Source organism: Ambystoma mexicanum, chromosome 4q (genome assembly GCF_040938575.1).
Source record: "Ambystoma mexicanum isolate Mex_15411 chromosome 4q, UKY_AmexF1_1, whole genome shotgun sequence".
NCBI lineage: Eukaryota > Metazoa > Chordata > Amphibia > Caudata > Ambystomatidae > Ambystoma > Ambystoma mexicanum.
Genome location: NC_090928.1, coordinates 85,520,542 through 85,543,161, shown reverse-complemented (window position 1 = coordinate 85,543,161; position 22,620 = coordinate 85,520,542). Strand labels below are relative to the sequence as shown.

General features: G+C 43.6%; 1 protein-coding gene across 1 annotated transcript in view; it reads right to left on the bottom strand.

Annotated features, from left to right (window-relative positions):
- LOC138468478 (uncharacterized) overlaps positions 1-22,620 on the bottom strand; it is a 219,483-nt gene that overhangs the window by 18,418 nt on the left and 178,445 nt on the right. The window contains exons 10-13 of the mRNA XM_069609005.1: positions 15,023-15,082; positions 11,586-11,675; positions 10,800-10,913; positions 6,353-6,430 (exon numbers count right to left, since the gene is read on the bottom strand). Of these exons, the coding sequence (XP_069465106.1) occupies positions 6,353-6,430; positions 10,800-10,913; positions 11,586-11,675; positions 15,023-15,082 (342 nt within the window). The remainder of the gene's footprint in view (positions 1-6,352; positions 6,431-10,799; positions 10,914-11,585; positions 11,676-15,022; positions 15,083-22,620) is intronic.

Below are 22,620 nucleotides of genomic sequence, written 5' to 3'. Positions count from 1 at the left end.
ATGGATCAGAACATATCCTGTGGCTCACCTGTGCTGATGATCTGGTTATCCTTGATCATACACCCTTTGGTCTGCAAAATACATTAGGGGTACTAGTATGCTATTTAAAGGATAATGATTTATTAATTAACCAGGCCAAAACGAAAATAATGGCTTTTGGCAAGGATAAGATGTAAAAGGCATGTGGCTGGTTTATAAATAACAAGAAAATCGAGTTTTCCCCTTTTTTTTAAATATCTATGGGCAGTTTTCAGTGATGGTAAAGTCATGCCCAACACAAAACTTGAGATCAATGGGAGTGCCACAGGAAAATGTTCAGCCATTAAAAATGTCATCAAATCAACACATGGAGGCAATTGTATAGAGGGTCTGTTAAACATTTACAAGGAGAGTATCTCTTTGGGTATTCTATATGGCCTTGAACATACACAAATTTGAAGAATGGTCTGTTGCAAGGCAAATTGTGGCATCCAGTATTGGGGTTGTGTCTGGGGATCCTCATACAAGTGATACAACTGAAATGAGGTATTCCTTCCCTGAATGTATTGTTGCAAATTAGGAAGAGTATTCAGTACTTTAAAATCCTGTGCATTGAAGGAGATCCCATTATGTCATTGTTGCATAAGTTAATTAAGATACAGACAAACCAACATATATCGTTAAGAATGTTTGCGGGGGAACAGGAACATTTTTTATTGCAGCCATTGAATGGCATCCAGAAGAACAGGGCATACTAAGCTCTATGATCAAATATCACAAGAAGAAATCCTTGATATGGGACTGGCAACGTAATATTGAGAATCTGTCGACTAAATCCATGTATAGCCAATACACCACCCAAGTGTTTATTTTACAATGTCCGTAAAGTTACCCGAGTGCGGTCCCAAACCGAAGTCTACACATATTTATTAGTCTCCTACCACTGAACCAACTTCTTTCATTGGTGACAATAGGCTTGAGACTTGAAATTCCCAGTGAGAATCAGCAATATAGGTTATGACACTTATTGCTATAAGCTAGTAGGAATTTGCTTACAGTTTGCCCAATTCTAAATGGATGCTATTGCAAAGGTTATAAAAATTGTGTGTCTCTCATAGAGAACATTGAGGAGGATGCAACTTGGGCTTACTGCATTGTGAGTACCTCCATGATATTATCTGCAGTCTTAAGAAGTGTTTGGTGTAAGGCAGAGATACTGATTAATGATGCAGAATGTAAGCCTGCACCTATAGAGTGAAAGGAAAAATCAAATCTTTAATATGAGTGAATATATGCAAGCTGTATATCTTTAGAAGAGTAATGTACACATAGAGAACACTATATGTGTGGCTGGTGGTCTATGATCACCCCATGTGTATATGTACATTTATGATCATGTTTTGGGTAGGCATGCATAGTGAATTATGATATAATTGTTTTATAATTTGATAAGATCTATTAATTGTGTGAACAGTTTTTTACTGAAACACAAATAAAAAATCATACTGCCCTGAACATTGCTGGCTAGTCCTACACGCATGCATCCCATCCTCTTCATTATGTACACCATTGGCACCAAGAACACTCCCTCCTACCTGGCAGACAAAGCCACCATCTCTGGCACCAAGCAGATTACCAGAAGACAGGACCAGGCAAGATTAGAGCTGCAGAAATGCCAAAAATAAAGAATCAGAAAGCAACTGCTCTCTGTATCCCAAGACTGTGGACCCTCATTGCTCATCCACCTCGGGCTTGCCAACCCCCACATGCAATTCAGAAAGGAAATAACGAACCTCCTTTTCATGACCAACTTCTTCATAACCCGTAAGGTTTACCTCCCCATAACCCACCCAGTCAAATATATCTCCTGATGATCAACCTCCAAATCTCACCTAATACCCTATTCAGCACTGTTACATGGTCCCCCATCAACTGCAAATGTACATTTTCCATGTGACTGAAAATGTGATGGGCGTTATGGTAGAATGCTTTGTTTTAGGGACGATTTACTCAGTACTCATCGGATGTATACCCGTAACCTTACCCAATATACAACACTCCATAGGTCCATGCTCAATCAATAACCGAAAAATAAATAAATAAATACAATTCTGTGGCCTGGCTGGCTGTTTCACTCTCCATGTTGTTGCATGTGTGTGTGTTTGTTTGTGTTGAAAATGCCTGTAGGGTGTGTAGCACAATGCAATACTAAGAGGGCCCTCGGTCCCTGTGGTTGAACCTAGATGGAAGATGGAAGGCCTGATCGAAAAACTTGACTCAGAGTCTGGCATGAAAAGAATACAGGGACTCATGGAGTGTGGTATCGCATAGAGGGCTAAAGAGGAGCACAGTCTAAGTGCAGTTTATCATATGCCATGGTGCTTGCAGAAGAGCTTACCTCTTCCTGTGAGTGTGATTTGGTTTGGGGTTTGAGACATATTGAAGAGTCCAGCAGCATCTGCCCTGATAAAATCTTTCATAACAATTTTAATCTGTCTCTTCATATTTGCCTGGAGATGTTATTCTGAGGTTGAAATCTCTGTATGTACTGGGACATCGCGACTGCTTGTCTTGCTCAGATTGTGCTTGGTACATATGCTGTTTTGGTTAATTGAGCATGTCTGGTGGTGGCTGGGGTGTCTGTGGTGAATTCTGTGACCTATGGCTATGGCCCTTTTCATGTCCACCGCTCCTTAGGTTTAAATGGTTCCGTGTCCTTATTACTTCCATATGGGAAGTGGCCTGAGGAAGGAAGTGAGCGTTGGGGTCGGGTAAACCTGCTTCTGAAGCTCTCACATTCTTGGTTTTTGGTTCCTTAATGGGAATGGTGTGCTCCTGCTAAAGCACTGCCCTTTTGTGCCCTAGGATGAGAATCGAATCCCCTAACACTGTTCAATGCTGCTCTATGGAGATACGTTTTTAGAGGGTCAGCAGGGTCTCTGTTTGTATTGCTGTGGTAGCTTGATGACCAAGCTGTTTTATATGTACCACTGGTATTGTTTATTGTGTCATACTGTGGTGTACTTATCAGCATGGTTATATATTCTGTATATATATTGAAAGCTACCTACCTGTTGGCTTTTTGGATTGTTGTGTGAGTTCATCCAATCTTATGTTAACGTGAAAGTGGGAAGGATGGACACTTTGAAATATGATGGCAGGTTGTTTACCTGCACAGGGAACCATCTCTCGGGATCCCGTGCTAGTACAAAAAGATCTGGGATTTCATAACTTTACATGAGAGGGGTACTGCTGCACCTCCAGGTAGTCATGGGACATCCTGGTACACATCTGTGCTGTATAAACCGTATGCAAATCAGCATCTGGCTCATAGGGCAACTCTTCAAAGAAAAATATGAATTAGAAAAACAGCTCCATATCCTATACATCAAAGAAAAACACCCAACTAGTGCACTGTTTACTTATTACGTGCCTTGTTATGTTATTGGGATGCATACATAGCACAAGCTATTCCATTTTCATCACCTATTAATGCTTAGGTAATTGCGAGAGGTGGGTTTGGTCACGGTGGCGAGGGAGAAGAAGTAGAGGGAGGTGATGTTGACGCATGCAGATCGTAAGACCCCAGGTTCTGTGTGAGGGTAAGCAGAAACCCGGCCTGACGTACCCTGGAGCAGACATGTTGGGTGTCAAGTTTAAGTCCATATGATGACTGGGTCCGGTTCATGCATGCAAGTCATGTGCCCGGAGGTTGTGGGAAGGGTGTTTGGCGTGTAGTGTTTCAGTGTTGGTTTTTAGAGGGATATGGTTGTGCTCGGGGAGGCTGTAAGGTTAGTTGATAATGATGCTTTTGGATGCCTAGTGCATGATGGTGAATACCACTGAGTCTATTGCAAAATGGAAAGCATTTGGATTCTTACAGTTAGACACCTTTTTTTGTTTTTGGAGTTTCTGTTTATATCAGACCATTCACAATTAAAATATTAAATAAAATCTACAACTTTCAAATACATCAGTCAGTAAAATAAAAATCTCTCATTTACATAAATTCATTTATCAAACTGCCCACAATAAAATGCAGTCAATTAAACATATTTACATAAAATTATTTCCCCAAAATATATTACTGCTAGCACCAAAGCAATCTGCTCTGCACGCATCAATCTGTTTCAGAAAATATCTAGTTTTAAAAACCTTATATCGTGAACAATTCAAATTCAAATCTCAGATTATTCTGCAGATTCATGTTCCAAATGCAAATGTTTCAATGTTTGAATTTCATTTTCTTTTTGACGTTGGGCCTCATTACGACCCTGGAGGTAAGGCAACAACGGTGCTGGTAGTGCTACCGGTGACGTTGTTGCCTCTCTCTGGTCAAACCAGACGTGCAAAGCGGCACCCGCTAGCAGAACAGGATGCTAACAACGGTCCCGTCATTAACAGGACCGTTGTTAGCATCCTCCCCATTCCCATTGAGCCCTATGGGGACTCAAATAGGAATGGGGACATAGCAGGTCTGGGTCCCGCAAATGGGAATTACCGGGCCCGCAAAGGTTGGAATGGCCCGGTAATTCCCATTTTTCGGGATCCGGACCCAAGTTTGGAGGTAGCCATGCCGCTAAAAACGGTATGGCTACCTCCAAACTCGTAATGGGGCCCATTATCTGCAGATTCTCTGGGCCCTTGGAATTTAGTTTCAAGCTCCTTCCACATCCATAGTCATTCATTTGTTAAACCTGAATCTCATGTAAGTTCTGGTTTTGTCCATACAAGGGAACTGAATAAAGTATTGTTGTGCATACCTATAATCTGGAAAACCATGTAAATAGTCTGACAAAGGACTCCTTTCAATGAATCCACTGTAAATAATGTCCATGTCACAAAGATCTATTTTCTTTAGTCACTCCATCCTAAAAACTGCAATATTTTCCATATTATATCATAATAAATATACTTATATATGTTGAATTACATGAACACAACATTGCACACAGAACAGCATAAACATTCAGCAGACTGTATTCAAATATCACTTGTATTATTTGCATGTATGGCAATGCTACAGTTGTGATGTGCACACTTGCAATGTTGTGGGCTATGTTATATGCAAGTTAATGCTATGTCTCTGGCCATACTGTATTGTCACTGCATGCATGGCATAGTGAGTTGGAATATCTGGGAGGTGTCAGTGGGCAGTCAGAAGTGATCCCCTGGAAAACTAAATTCCAATTGTAAACCTTAAGTTCTCATCTGGCATAGCGTAAACTCATATAGAGTGGCATAGATAAGCATTGCATAGTCACGCCTAGCAAGACACACCAAATCACAGCAATACTTGGAAAAGCATGACAAGGCATTGGATTGCATATAAATGCATAGCCAGGTGTATATACAAAACCCCTGTTTGATCTCCTTGATTCCAGAGGAATCATTTACACCAACTTCACGGATGACACTCAGATCCTAGTCCAGCTCAATGGGGATTATTACTCTGACACTGTCCTAATTAACGCTGTTTACAGCACTATACAAAACTGGATGGCCACCCACAACCTTTGCCTGAATGATGAAAAAACAGAACTCCTCCTCATTGGCTCCCCACACCGGATCAGACACTTTGATCCCAACTACTCAACCTTCAGCATAGACGGCTCTGTCATTTCAGTCTCAAAGCATATTAAAACTTGGAGGGTCTACCTCGAAGCCGACCTTTCCATGAACAGACATGTTATTGGCCATACCTCCTCCATGGCCTACACTACCTGACCAAATTCCCTGAGCAGGAAGTTTCTCTTTCCAAGTAGCTGCATCAACCTTGCCCGAGCTCTTACACTCTCTAAAGTTGATTATTGGAACATGGTCATTATGGGTACCTACTAACTCAAACCTGCTGAAATTACAACTTCTCCAAAACAAAGCTCTTCGCTCTGCTCTCGAGTTCAAACATTCAGAACACATTTCCTCCACTAGACGTGAAGCCCACTGGCTCCATGTCAAAGCCTGTATATAATTCAAAACACTATCCATCACGCATCACTGTATCCACAAACTTGCACCCAATACCTTAATAATTCCATCACCCATATTACACCTGATCGCAAACTCCTATCTACCCAGAGCATCTCTCTGTTCATCCCAAGATAAAGACAAAAAGGGCTGGGGAGTTAGCTTCTGTGTAACTGCGCCCACGTTATGGAACTCTCTCCCTGAGCCAATCCGCAATTAACAGTCGTTCCTGCCTTTAAAAACGCCCACGGGTCTGGGCGTTGTCAAAAATGTAATAAATAAAATAAATAAATAAATATGTAAAGCAAATAAATCATAGCTCCAAACTGAATTGACGTGTCTAATATCAGTTCACAAATGGAGAACATGTTAACAAAGGCAATAATCTTCTTGACTTGTAATTTACCTTGTTAATTCGTGATGAACTGGATGAAACTCGGTGTTTGAATGAGTTCTTGCTGCCCTCTTCATCAGTGAGAAAGTTCTGCATAAAGTAAAGGGTGAAATGTAGTTTTGCAGTGGTTCTAGACAGCAATGTCACTCAGATTTGTTCCTTCCTTTTTACTAATATATGAGTTCTTTATTATTATCTAATTACTTTTACGTGACGGCTTTAATATCACCTCCAAGCCTTGACCTCACAATGCTGGCGGTGGTGTTGCCTTAATTTTCCCTGAGTGGATTCCTTCTTCCATCCTACCCACTCAGCTCTATTGGTCCTTTGAGAGCCTAGTATGCAAATTGGTCATCTCTCCTTCCTCCACCCTGACGGTTGCTACAATCTACTGGCCTCCAGGAGCTTCCTCTCTGTTCCTCTCTGAGTGGGCTTACTTCTGTTCTGCCCTACTCTCTACCACCTCCAACCTGCTACTCCTGGGTGACTTCAACATCCGCTTAGACTTCCCATGCACAGCATTCACCCTCATCATTGATCCCTATCCCTCTACATTCTTCCTTCTGCTCCAACCCACTCTGCCGGACACACGCTAGATGCCATCATCGATTGCAATCTCCCTCTCTCTACTCCCCTGGTCACCCTCTCTCCTAGTCTGACCACTCTCTTCTTGCCTCCCACCTGGGTCCCTATGGCCCTGTGACTACTCCTCCAAAAGCCTTGCCAATTTCGTTCACAAACATCCATCCCATGAAACGAGTGTCAGCTGATTCCTTCACTTCCAACTTCATTCCCTCTTTCCCAGCCAACTCATAGGGCCTCAATCCGAGTATGGAGTTAGTCATGGCGCTATTTGCGCCATGACTACCTCCCATACCGGTACCGAGTCCGCCCTGGTTCAATGGGGACTTACCGGTCTAGTCCGACCTTTGCGGGACCGGTAAGTCCCTATTAAAAATACCATTCCCCATTCCCATTGAGCCCCCTTAGGGGGATGGGGAAGGTGCAAATAACGGTACCTCAAATTGCGGTACCGTTATTTGCTCCGAAGTCCCTTAACGGGTCCCGTCCACAATGCCTGGTCAGACCAGGCGATAAAGGAGGGACCTGCTAAGGGACCTCAGAATAGGGCACAAAGGGATTAACGGCACTGGTGTCCTTACCGGTGCCGGAAATCCCTTTGCGCCCACCTCGTAATGAGGCCCATAGTCTACCGCTGATTCTGCCCTCCACAACCTCTATCTTTCCATTACCAACACCCTTGACATAATTTCCCCAGTCATGAGGATCTGCATGAAACTTGCCTCCAAGCGTAACACCTAGCGTAACACCTAGTACGGCTCCGAACTTGCTGACCAAAAATGTAAGTGCACGGCTGCAGGATAGAAGTGGCAAACTTCAGGTGCAGCCTCTGACAAACTGGCCTGCCGCCTGCTCCAAAGACATTATAGACTCTCTAACCGTGGCAAAAAAAGAGCCCACATTCAGGCATAAGTATCTGGCGCATCCAACAACACGGCTGAACTCTTCAAATGCTGCAGGGAACTTGACAACCCATCCGCAGTATCCTCTGCCCCTACTCCTTCCCAGGCCCTTTACAATGCACTCGCCACTCACTTCACCTCCAAAACCCAGGACATACTGAACAGCCTTGTCATGCACTATTCCATCCCATCCCTCCCCTTGCCTCCCCTGACCACTCACCATCCTCCTTCCACCTTCTCCTCCTTTGCCCCTGTCTCTCTGGAAGAAGTCACCAGAGTCCATGAAGGTGGTCTCTTCCAAACAGGTTGCCCCTTGCTCATCCAGAACCATCAAGGACAACATTTCCTCTTTCGCCCCTTCTCTCGCCCATCTCTGTAACCACTCCTTTGCTACTGGTTCTTTTCCATCCTCCCTCAAGCACTCCTGTGTGCGCCCCTCCTTAAAAAAAAACTTCAGCAGACCAATCTTGCCCAGTCAACTATCGCCCCATCTCCATCACCCCCTTCCTGAGGAAACTGCTTGAGAAGTTGGCCCTCCCCCAACTTAACTCCCACACTGAACTTGTTGACAGTCTTCATGACCATCAGTCTGGATTCCGATCCTCCAGAGGCAGGGAAACTGCTCTTCTGAACACCTGTGAAGAACTGCTTGCATCCCTTGATTCCAACTCCCCTGCTGTGCTCATCCTCCATGATCTTTCTTCTGCATTTGACACAGTGAACCACTCCATCCTCATAAAAAGGCTCCATGACAACCTTGGCATCTCGGAGAGGGCACTGGACTGGCTTACCTCCTTCCCTACTGACCGCTCTTTCAAAGTCATACTGGGCTCATTCTCCTCCCCTACTTCCTCCTCCACCTGTGGTGTCCCCCAGGGCTCCATTCTTTCACCTTGGCTCTTTAACATCTACCTTACTCTGCTGGCACACCTAATTCCCTCCTTCTCCCCCAACTTCCAGTGCTATGCTGATGACACACAACTCTTCTGAAACCTCCTACGCCCGTGCACCCTCCTTCATCCCCGACTGCTCCTCAGCCATCCATGCCTGGTGTACTTCTAATGATCTTTGCTTCAATGCCAGCAAAACAGAGATCCTCCATATTGGGAGCCCCGGCACCTGACTTCTTCCCTTCACTCTGGCCTTCTTCCATGGGTACTCCCCCTGCTCCCTCCTCGGAAGCCAGGAAACTCAGAGTCATCTTGGACTCCTCTCTCTCCTTCCTCCGTTATACTCAGGACATTGTCAAGAAGTCCCACTTTCAGCTCTGGTTCTCTCTAGGCTTAACTATTGCAGTAGCCTCCTCCTTAATCTACCTCTGTCCACTCTGCAACCCCTCCAGCTAATCCAGAATAGGGCAGCAAGACGTATCCTTGGCCTCAAGCCCAGGGACTGCTTCTCTCCTGCCCTACAAAGTTTTCACTGGTTTCCGATAGCAGCACGGATTACATTCAAATTCCTCTGCATCACCCACAAGGCTGTCTGGAGCCTCAGACCACTCTATCTGCAACTCTGTCTGACCACATACTCTCCCTCTAGACTCCTGCATTCCTCTAGCACCAACTCCTTGCATATGAAGCAGTTTGGTAAGCAGAGAGCATGTGGCTGATCACTTTCCTCTGCTGGCTTTTTGGAAACACCTCTAGACCTTCCTCTTTACCACCTCCTTCACTCCCCCTGTCCCCCGCACAGTAGCTTGACTAATGTGCAGAGCTCTTATGCATCCCTGGGGCCCTGTCCTCCCACATTTTATCATCTCTGCTTCTATCCATCCTCTGCACTTGGTTCGGCTCACCCTACCCACTGGAGGTTGCACTTACATTTGTCTTCATAGCACTTCACATGCTGCTCGCCATGAGCACCACAGCACCTAGCCCATACCCTCTCCCCTCTGCACTTGCACGTTCTGAACACTCACAAGTTATAGTAGGTTTGTCTTCCCCTCCCAACTGTCTCTTATATTTTTGTTGTATTTAATGTATTAAATTTGTATCATTGTTGTATTTACATGTCTACCAACCTTGCCCCCTCCCTGTTGCCTGTGAGCACGCTAAGTCAGTATTTGCTTCCTTTATAGGTGCCAAACAAGTGAACAATAAATAAATAAATAAAGAAGGTGGTGTTTTCCTGCTATATAGAAAGCATGTTGCATGCATTTACAGTAGCATGTACTAGATGCTCACAGATGCAAAAAAAAAAAGAAAAAGCCTACCGGAGCTGGAGAGAATTTCCTCAGGTTTGCTTCATTGTTTAATATCTACCTCCACAAACAAATGCAGGGACATTGAGGATTTCAAATAAGAAACACTGAAGCTCATAAGAAGTTTGGAAGGGTGGTTAAAAAATGGCGGCAAAACCATCACTGCCATTATTTTGGTGGTAACAGAATTACTGATATTTTCACAGCACCACCAAATAACATTTTAGATCACAACTTGGAGAATTTACCTACAGCAAGACTCTGGGGGTAACTTCAATGGCAAACAGTGAAGATTTACCATGGCAGAACTACTGCTCAAAGTACAGCTTCCAAAAGTCCAGTGCATTCCTAAAATGGGGATCAACACGGCCATGTTACCACTCTAACTCGGGTGGCCAATCTCCCAGAACTAGTGGCTGTGACAGTAACTGATTTTGGCTGCCTCTCTGCAGAAATACCACAGGAATACCACACACATAGAAATGACCCTCACAGATTTGCCAGCCTCCTGCACAGACAAGGTAGACACCCCAAGGGACGTATACAAATGTTCACCATGATAACATTGGACATTTGGAGCATTACCATGTGATATATATATATATATATATATATATATATATATATATATATATATATATATATATATATTTATATATGTATTATTGTTTTTAATCCACTATTCTAACAAGTGATTCACATTTTAGTTGAAAAATAGTCAATACATAATTTTGATTCAACGTAAACATCTTTGCATTGAATGCTGAAAACTTACCGGTCCTTTATGTGTGTTATCAAAGTCTGGTGTAACGTCGCTTTTAAATCTTGACCTCAACAAGTCTTGCAAATATGCCTTGGCAGCGGGTTCATCTTCTGTGTCAAAAAATTGCTGGAAAATAGCATGTTTGAGATTGATGTTCAGAGTTTTCATGTTACCAATTCAGCATTTTACATCACTCCTGTGCCCAAAATAACTTCTGGTTAAGTGGCCCAATGTTTTAGTTTAGTATTTAATACTGCCTTGTGTTAGTGGTTTTTCGGACATAGGTCAACCAAGAAGCCTGAGCTTCTTCTTCACAATTTCATCCAAAATGACCTGCAAGCTTGGTTTTTAATTTGTCCTGGCAGTGACTGGGGACTACTTGATGGCATAGTTCTCCTGCCTATGGTTGTGATGGGGAAGAGGATGCAGGAGCTCTTTGAGCTCTGGTGAGTTCCTGTCATTGACAGGTGTGTGCTTTCAGAGCTTGCAAGTTTAAAGGATGCACCTACAAACCTTAAACTAATGCCAAATGCACTGAATCTGCATACAGTAATACGTCAACAGAGCATCACAGGCTAAAATATGGATGGTGAAATGCTTTCCCACCTTGTAGCATCTCTGTTTTGCATAATGTTTCATGCTATTATCCCTGGTTTCCCAATGAGGCAGGCTGTAATTGTCCTGCAAGTGGAGCCCATTGGTATTGGGATGGGTATGCGGTAGTTGCAGTTTAGATGAACTTAAACGAGAGCAATATCAAAGTACATTTGGACACGATTTCAAAGATAAAAGGTTTACCATAATTTTTTGACTTCTTTCAAACACGGAGGCTCGGTCGACCGCACGTCTGAGGCCACTGACCACCGTGCTTCCCTCGCCTTTCAAATACTGAAAAAGAACACATTTACATTTAATAATAAAAACAATAGTAATCAGCATAAATGTTGTTTTAAGGTTCACATCTCTTTAACCATTTCCTGCCGTTGGGGAGTCAAGCGCCTCAAATCACCCCTTTGTATAACTACAATGCTCCTTTGTTAAAAGACTCATAACCGGTTGCTCCTGAATTACATTTTTGAATAAATATGTCAAAAATTAAGAGGATGGGTGGGGCACAATTGAATTTAAGAAGGTTTGCAACATTGGAGAACCAAGATTACAGGTACACGTGCTTCTTCAAGATGGGACAATTCACTGATTTATACAGTAGCTCTTGAATAGAATACCAAGAACTACCCACACAGTGAGCAGAGACTTTACTGAACGTTGTTTCTGTCTTTAGCTTTTCTTCCACCAAAGACTACTTTTTTTCTGTATTTGGCCCAGCTTTGTCCTACTCTGGGCCGCTCTGTGCATTTGTGGCCCACAGTGCCACCAGCACCCATTTGGAAAAGGGCATGATCATGCAGCAGTGCCTGGCATGAGGACGCAGTAGGCAGTTTGTTGGCAGTGCTAATTAGCATTTGCATAGAAAGATTGTAAAATACATTTGGAGTAAAACGAATATTAAAGGCAGATGGAGAAAAAAAATGAAGGAAGGAAGAGGAGAAATATGTAAAAGGGAAGCAGGGAAAAAGATAGGGAAGCTTAAGGGGAAAATAAGGTAGCACAAAGCATGAAGAGAGTTAAAGGGGCAACGTGCAGCTGGTGCTATTGGGGGTAACTTGAAACTTTCATTGCGTTAAAAAACAACTCTGCTCCTCTTGGTCATCTTGTTGCATTTTCTATCCACCGACACCATGGGTGTTTTTTTTTGCTGGAATCTTATCTATGTGTCTGCTTCACTGTTGCTCTCCTTCCTCAATGTACTGATCATGGAGCATTAATGAGCTAGGGCACTCACATTTCATTTTATTTTATTTTTTAAAATACAGACCTATCTCAAGAGCAGCAGAACGCTGTACAGAGTGTGTGTAGTCTGTGCTTGGGCTGGCATGTTCCAACAGTAGTGCAGTACTGTCAGTTTAGGTCAGTGCGTCGGTGTGTGCATCCATTGGATTTAGTCCTTGGTCAGGTGTTGTTCAAAAAGCCATGTTTTGAGGGATTTGCAAAATTAAAGAATTGTGGGGGCATTCCGAGATGACACCGGGATCGATTTACAGTGTGTGGATGAGTGACAAGAGAATTGTTTGCAGTCCCTCTCCTTGTAGATTAGTTTTGATTTAAGAGGGTTGGTCGATTAGCTGGATGAGGAGCGTGTGCCACCAGATGTGTGGAGCTTAGCCACCAGGTATGCTGGTTTGGTACTCATGAATGCTTTTTAGACTATACATGCAGTCCTGCAGGGGTGTTGCTGGGGGGGCTAAGGGGGCTATAGCCCCTGATCTTTTGTTGTAGCCCCGGATAGAATCTCAGGAGCTACAGCCGAAAGACTAGCTAGCCCCCAGGCCCAACAGTTCCGACATCAGCTTAGCCCCGGGTCTTTTCCAGACCTAGCAACTCCCCTGCAGTCCTGAACAGTATCCTGGCCTGGAGAGGAAGCCAGAGTAATTCGTGTAGGATGGGGATAATTCAGTCGAACTTCTGTGACCCAGTAATAATGCTTGCTGTAGCATGGCAGATTGCTTTTAGGGGAGCCAGGTGAGCGGCTTGGAACCCCATCTGAAAGGCATTTTCAGCATTGATGTTTGAAATTTCAAGGGCCTGCTCTATGGTACGGAAATCTTGCGGCAGAATGAAGCGTTTGATTTTGTGGTAGGTGCAGACTCAGAGCTTTGTCGTTTGGGCTTCATTGGCTATGTGTTTCTCAAAAACAGGCTGCTGTCAATGGTGAAATCTAAGGATTTTGCTGAGTCAGAGAATTGTAGATCAAATCCTTCTATGCGCCTATTATCGAGCCATTGTTGGACAAGGTGTTGTTTAGCGGGCGGACCGATGAGGGCAAATTCACTCTTGGATGGCTTTAGTTTAAGGCAGTGGTCTTCAAACTTTTTTGGGCTGGGCCCCCCCTGAGCAAAATTTGGGCAGGCTGGGCCCCCCAAAAGTGCCAGATGGACAGTATGTAGAAATCGCTATGAACTTTTGCATGCCGTCACTGCACCCTACTCCCAGTACAGACCCTGGCTCTCTCCACCACTATCCCAGTGCTGCCACCCATCCTGCTCCCACCACAGTCCCATAACACAAGCATACACACATCCATACACATTTAAATAAAAAATAAATCGCCATAAATGTACCTTCTGCAGGGGCATGTGCTTGGTTGCTAAAATACCCCACTCCAGGTTGCTCTGCGCATATGTGCGAGGAGGCGCAGGAGTACCCCTCGCACATACATACTTGCAGTGCCCCAGCCAGCATTTCCAATGAGCTATGCAAGGCCGGCGAAGCAAAACACCCCCAGCGTTGCATGGCTCAGTGATCATGTGCGGCTGGGGAAATGAACTGTCAAAGGTAAACAGTGTTTCCCTTTGACAGTTCAGCCAGCCCAGGAGCACTCCCTCAGCTGGAAAAAGCAGCTGAACGTACGTTCCAAAGCCCAAGAGATAACAAAAAAGAAGGAATAAGGGTGAAGGGAGGATAGAGTAGATTGGTAGAATCACGAGTGCGTGAAGAGCGATGAGGAGCAGAGAGAATGGAACAGTGAACAGGTGTGCATTGTGGCATATTGGTTAACAGAAAACAGAAACTAAAGATACAAAGCATAAGCTGAGAGAACGGCGTAGCTAGTATCTATAATTGAATAAGCTTGGTCAGAGCATGTATTGAAGGCTTGCATGGGTGAAGAGGGGCAAACACTAATAAACAAAGCCCTTAGAGGGTTGCCCTTTGAACGTGACGCACAGGGTGTAGGATGCCCTGGGGTCACACCCAGCAGGGCGGCATGATGTCTGGAGGTACAGGGATCAGAGAAGAAGCCTGTCTAATGTAAGCAGGCATGTGCTGCAGGGATAGAGTGAAGGTCCAGCCATTAATAGGAATGTGTGGGGCAGATGTGCTTCCTTACTGAAAGCTTATCCTGCCTTTTGTGATGGTACTGCCATCACCCAACATATCTATAGTAAAATGGAAGCCACAATAGTAATGTGCAAGACACACTAGTAACACCATTCTACTAATATCACCAGAGCAATGGGATATCACTGCATTATTTGTGCTACCCACAATTCTCCATAGACACTTAAGGCTACCTTTTGAAATGGTCCTGGAACTGTAACATGTCACACAAAAAAAGATTGGACAAATGGCAGTGATTTTATATGAAAATAGCAAAATGACTATTGATCACCCTGTACCTTCAGATCAGTGGGATACACCACTATGATGTTGCAGCTGGATATTTCCTTTTTAACAACCTGAAAAATGCAAACAAAATTAAACTTGGATGCTGAAATGTTCCTTTCACACACTTTTTAGAACTTTGCCTCAAAATCAATATAGGAATGACGCTATGCAGTAAATATCCTGTTACCAAATGAGTTACAAACTAAGTGAATTAAATTGCAACTCACTGGACGCACGTTCCGAAACCTAGATCTGAGGTCGTCTGAAAGACCATGTAATTGTATGAAAACAAAGGTGATACGTTTTGTCTTTACACCCGTGTCACTGTCAGCAAACCTATGACATTAACTCCTGTTTTAGAAATTCAATTCTGTCACGATTTTGCGTAAATGGACCTTAATTGAGGACATGTGATGAAGTTGTTAAAGTGCTGCTCCGGATCATGAGGGCATTGGTTTCAGACCCTGCGTTAACTCTTGATGAAAATATTGTGTGGTAATAAGAAAATCTCTTTATGTACTTTTGCATAAATTGTGATTAGGAAAAATGTATATTTATGAGAATTGATTCTACATTGTGCCACCCATTATTGCTCCAACCCTCTAGCCATCAATATTCACATTTATGCAATATAGTTTCTTCCCACCCCACACTTTATACAATGTTTTGTGTACAGCATGTCATGTTTCAGAAATCCCTGTTGCAATAAAAGTTTTTTTGTCACAGTGCTGTGCTACTTTTTGCGACTAAGTCAAGGCTACACCAAAGAGAAATGGCTAGTGTTTTTTTCTTTATTTTTTTGTTTATAATGGGCCAGAGTCTGCAAGCATCAAGACACAGAAGAAAGGGGGGAGGGAGGTGTATAGGGGGAACAAAGTGGAGGAAACCACCAACACCAAGAATTACTCAAATAAAACCGTCTTCAGCCGTTTCCTGAAGGTCGGAAGATTACTATCCACCCGCAGCTCGTTAGGGAGCTCATTCCCAACCGTGGCAGCCTGCACTAGAAAGGATCTGCCATGTCTTCTAACTCGTTTATTTTTGCGGCACACCTAGCAAAGGGTATCACTAGATCTGGTGCTGCGTGTCTGTTTTTGCATGTCTGTTTTCAGACCCTCTTCACCAGAGCTGGAGCTCTGGCTGCTCCCTTCCGAGCTGCAGGAGCACCACCATCATCACCTTTACCCTGCTGGGTGTTAAGGTAAGCTCATGGGCATTTCTACCTTAGCCCAAGCTCTTTTCGTGGATGGTCTGCACCCTGCTATTTAATCACCGGTAGATTTGCAGCTCTGCCTGCATTCCAACAAGAATTTGCACATATCTTCAAGTCATAGCTTTTCACTTATTTACTGATTTGAAGCGCATCCGCCATTGAGCAACACGAGGATTTCCACTCTCTAACATGGCCGCCCCATGTAATGCGACCCTCCCCACCCTGAGCCATTGATTCCTGAAGTGTCCGGATTGGCTGCCACATATATTTCGAGCCAATCATATCTCGCCGGCAGGCGAGCGCCGGCCCACGAAAGAAGGCTCATGAAAAAAGGCTCCTGACTAAGCTGACTGAGCTGGCCGTGCTGCCTGATGCTCCAGGTCCCTAAGCCCTGCCTTTTCAGCCCCTGCATATGTACTCTCTCCAGCCTGTAAGTTTGCCAGCCTAGCCCAGACCCCTGGCCCCCCAAGGCATTTACGGTGAGACTCAAATGCACCTATACCACAGCATGTACTATTGCACTGTGCACCGTACCCCCTGACATGAGACTCAATTCAGCGACATCTTGCGCACTCCCTCCTGCTGCACAGTAATGTCTTTACTACATTACACTATTACACACTGTACACGTGACTCGCCAACATGCCCATGACTCCACTGTCTCATGTTTATCTCTTACATGCCTGCTCACTCAATTGTCTGTTCATTAGCAGTAGCCTGCACAAATCACTTCTGTTCATCCCTATTCCCTTTTAGTGAATGACTTGGCATTTCGGGGTCTCGAGCACAGTACAACAGATAGGCCCACTGTGCTTGGTATCTGTCTAGTGCCACCTAGCTTGATTCTGCATTTTATCTGTCTAGTGGCATCTAGCTTGATTCTACATTTTATCTGCCTAGTGCCACCTAGCTTGATTCTGCATTTTATCTGCCTAGTGCCACCTGCCTTTGAATTTGTATTTTATCTGCCTCGCGCCACCTAGCTTGATTTTGCATTTTATCTAACCAATGCCACCTAGCTTGAATTTGCATTTTATCTGCCTAGTGCCACCTAGCTTGATTCTGCATTTTATCTGCCTTGTGCCACCTGCCTTGAATTTGCATTTTATCTGCCTAGTGCCACCTAGCTTGACTCAGCTTTTTATATGCCTAGTGCCACCTACCTTGAATTTGCATTTTATCTGCCTAGTGCCACCTAGCTTGATTCTGCATTTTATCTGCCTAGTGCCACCTGGCTTGAACTTGCATCTTTATCTGTCTAGATTTTTGATTCTGCATTTTATCTGCCTAGTGCCACGTAGTTGATTCTACATTTTATCTGCCTAGTGCCATCTGCCTTGAATTTGCATTTTTATCTGGCTAGTGCCACCTACCTTGAATCTGAATTTTATCTAAGTAATGCCACCTAGTTTGAATCTGCATTTTATCTAAACAATGCCACTTAGCTTGAATTTGCATTGTATTTGACCAATGTCACTTAGTCTGTAACTGCATTCTATCTGACTGGTACCACCCTATCTGCAACTGCATCTCCAGGCAATTGTTGATATGTCTGCCACATAGCTCCTAGACACACTACCAATCTAGACTACCCACTGACAACATTGCCTCCCTGAGACCCCAGTACTCTGTACTTCATCCCGGTCTTAGAGCTATCTCCAATCCCACTTAGTCAACACACGAGCAAACTATGCACTTGCAAATTACCTATACTGTCCTGCTGAGGACTATTCTATACTTTATCAGCACCTTAAATCCCATCATGATTCCTACCTCGCCAGTAACAGCTACAACACCCTATCCGATGACCCATAATATCAAACAATAGCAAACCTCCAAGCCAGAATAATTTGGACACAAGACCATGCAGTCTCCTTCAGAGAAACCCTAAACTCTGTGCTAGACTGCCTAAAATCTATGAACCTCTAGCTAAAACTTGCCACCCTGTCATAAACAATACTTCCAGCAGCCTACAGCCTAACACTAACATCTCCCTCCACAAAACTATCAAGACCAAACACCCACTTCAGCTCAATAGCCGGCTTACTCGAGACTTCAATATCCACCCGAAACACCTCCATGATTCCCACTCACCATCCAAGGAATCCACCCAGACTAGCATAAGAGGAGCCCTTATAAGTGCCTGTTTCATGGTAGCCCACGCAACGGAAATTGCTGACCTGCTCCAGACAGAAAAAAAGGATTTCCTTGCTATAACTGAATCCTGGCTTCATTCAGCAGCAGGCCCGGCAATCATGCTAGCCATCCCTGAGGATTACACTCTCCTTAGAATAGATCGTACTAAGTCCCGAGGTGGAGGCCTTGCCATAATTTCCAAAACAATCTGTCCTTGAGACTCTCCACACCTCAAGACCTAGACTCTTGCAAATCTCTCACGGCCAAGCTACCCATCTTGGACTCCCAGACCCTGTCTATCCACCTTATATACAGACCTCCTGGCCCCCTAGGCTCCTTTGAAGAAGACCTAACTAATATTTTATCTAATAATCTCAAAAACCACTCACACTGTCTCCTCCTAGGGGATCTTAATTTAGGTTTCAATGACCCATTTGACATCAACGCCATGCACATCAATGACTCCCTCGAGGAATTGGGCTTCACCCAAAAAGAGATGGGTGCCACCCATACCAAAGGAAGAACCCTTGACTGGGTAGCAGAGTACAACTACCAGACTTCCATTACATCCATCAATAGTCAACTCTGGTCTGACCACCACCTGATTTCCTTCTCTCTAGAGGCTACGCCTCCATTACCCACCACTAACATAGCCCCAGCCATTCCCACTAGAAACAAAAGAAACATTACAGCTGAAAAACTCACCCCATTGATTCTCCCCACCTTAAATTTGCTCCACGCCAACACTGACCCCTTCACCATGGTAGAGGAGTATAACAAAATAATGTTATCATCATTAGACGCCATAGCACCACTGAAAAATAATGTCCGGTCCTTCCTTTTATTGTCCGCGGGAGCTGCTGAACCCCACAGATCCCTCACGACTGTTGATCAACAACTGTGTAAATTACCAGCTGAAGAACTAACACTCCCAGGTGAAAGGGGATGTGGATAAAATAAAAAACAACAGACTCCAACTTCTGAATGGCTACGAATCTGCAGAAGGGAATGAATAAGGTTAATCAGAAAACAGCATAACCTTCATAGTCTGTTATCCAAAACTACTTCATAGGATCAGTACCTTTTAACCCTCCATTAACAACTTGGAGGATGTAATTTGCACTTGTAAGTAACTTTGGTTATTCTGATGAGTTCTTAGTGTATCCTGCAATTAAACTTGGATTCATTTGAAGGGAAGTTAAGTTCCAAATTGCAGAAAAACACCTTATCCTCTCAAAAGGTGACTACATGACATTCCAACTCCATCATGTTCCTGTCTTGCGTGTAAGTGAAAGCAAAGCCAGCAAAACCCAGACCTCAGCTCATGAATTAACTGATCAACACCTGGAATCAACCCTGGACATAGCATCTTTCACTTCCCTTTGAAAGTATTGCAGAGTGTTCGTAAAGATCAATTAACCCTGTTGATCTTGCACTGTCTTTCTTTCTTTTAAAAAAAATATGCAGTTAAGAATGTCTTCTTTCATTCACAGTTTTTTAACCACACATTTCCACACTGCTGTAAGCCAGCATGACTTCTACTTGCAAGGATTCTTTGCATGCAGCGCACATGTCAGGTTCAGTATTAATTCAACATGTATTTTACAGAATGTCTTTCTTAGTAAGTAGAGTTTATTTCCAGCAAATTAACACTTGACAATGTCTTTAAGAAGTAAACTCTCTGCCGCAACCTAAATACCTAACTCACTAGATACCTAATGAAGATAAGAAACTTGATGGAAAGTTAATGCTCTCTCCACTTGAAACAAACGCTGCGCTCCCACCAGATTAACAGCATTGCCTGTCCCACGTAGTCCTTGATCAACTGGAAAGCAGATTTCAAGGATCTCTCTGCCAAATCTTCTCATAAAAACTTCAAATTGGGCCTAAAACCAGGAACTTAACAAAAGCAGGACCTTCCTGCTAGGGAATGAACAATGAAAGGCAGTTTAGAATGTTGGTGCTGCCCTGAGGCCCTTCACTCCACCAATCAGTGAGCAGCATCACTTCCTCCATGATGACTTGGGAAATGCTCACTCTGTAAAAGGGAGGTTAAGTACAACAACCAATTATGAATTCCCTTCTCACAATTCATCAATGTTTTTACCTTCACTTCCTCCATGATGACTTGGGGAATTCTCACTCTGTAAAAGGGAGGTTAAGTACAACAACCAATTATGAATTCCCTTCGTTTTTACCTTCACTTCCTCCATGATGACTTGGGGAATGCTCACTCTGTAAAAGGGAGGTTAAGTACAACAACCAATTATGAATTCCCTTCTCACAATTAATAAATGTTTTTACCTAACCCAGCCATACTACCTATCATACTTCTCACATACATTTAGACCTGACAGTAGAAAGAGCAAACCTAAAAAACATGTGAAAACTTGGTTCACCCCTCACTTGAAAGCTATGACTAAAAAACGCAAAAGTGAACAAATCTGGAGACAAGATCCTTCTGAGACTAATAAAAACAATCTTAGTAAAATAGCCTCCCTCTACAAAAAAGAAATCATACTCGCCAAACAATCCTCATTCAATCTGCGTATAATGCAAGCTAATTCTAGGACTAAAGAATTGTTTACAATTCTTAAAGAAATAGAATCACCTATCATAGCACCAGATACCTGTCACAAATTCAAACTATGGTGTACCAGCATTCAGAGTGCCCTATCGCATAAGGTAGCGACCCTCAAAGCTAATATTAATAATAAAAAAGATACCCTGCTCCTGGCCCCTAAGCCTAACAAAACTTCCAAGCCTCTGTCCCAACCACCGCGATTACCTCCGGATCAATGTACCTTCTGCTTCAACTTTAATAAAGTATCCATCTTGGAAGTCGAAAAAGTCATCCTTGGACTCAAACCCTCTAACTGCCAATACAATAGAACAATGCGCGTCCTCTCTCCCATAGCAGCCGCCGACCCCATTTCAATCACCTGTGGGGTGCCACAGGGATCCTGTGTGTCCCCCACTCTATACAACATTTTCACAAAGCCCCTTTTTGATGATCTAGACGTCCTTGGTATCACCTACACTAACTATGCCGGTGATACTCAGATCCTGATCCCGTTGACGGGAGACTACAACAAGGATTTGGCCTTTGTGAATAGAGTGTACCTCATCATCCACGCATGGATGGCCTCTCACGGTCTATGCATGAAAGATGACAAGACGGAACCCCTCATCCTGGGCACCCATGTGAATCTTAACAAATTAGGCCATAATTACTCCAACTTCATAATAGATGATAATAACATCGAGTAGCCAAGGAAGTCAAAACCCTTGGCTTCTACTTAGACTCTAAAAAACTAATTAGAGCAGCTGAGCCCTTCCTTTCCCCTAACAACTGCATTACCTAGGCAAGAGCCCTTGTTCTCTTCAAATTGGATTATTGTAATGCCCTACACCTAGGGAGTAATAAATACATGATCAATAAGATCCAGATTTTGCAAAATAACGCCTTAAGATCAGCCCTATGTATTCCTGAGAACGCCCATATTTCTGACCACAGAAGATCTAATGACTGGCTGTCTACGAATGATAAAATCTTACTCACAACAGTGTCCCTCACTCACAAATGCCTTCACCAAGCTGCACCAAAGTATCTCATAGATAGATTTTTGAGACAACTCTCCAACCGACCCACAAGAACTACTAACGCCAACCTTCTTACAGTGCTCAGGTTTAAACGCACGAAGACTGGTGCGAGCAGCATCCCGGTTAAAGCTGCACAATATTGGAACTCCCTCCCCCCACCCTGAGGGCTGACCTACCATACCAACGCTTTAGATCTCTCGTCATCCATTGGATCAAGGAAAATGACATCTAACCTCCCTTGTTTGTCCCTCTTCTTGTTTTTTATTGTGTAACTAACTAGTTTCATGCCTATCCTTTACAAACTGCCCTTATCATTAGTGACTTTATACAATGTATGATACTGCACAGCATTGCAACCCAAGCTGAACAACCCTCTTGATGCCTATTGCGCCCTGAAACCCCTGGGTCTGGCGCGCATAACAAATATTAAACAAACAAATAAAACAAACAAACAAGCACAACAATGTCGTCCGTCAGATATGCTGGTGCTTGACCATGAAGGCACTTATGCACCATTGTATTCACTTTAAAACAGATTCTGGCTTCCATAATAATCCAGTGAAGATTTCTTCAATGGACTGAAATAGACTTGTGTCTAGTATGCTCTTAGCAGAACACACAGCGTCATTCTGCAGGACCTGTAATTTCCCTGCTCTG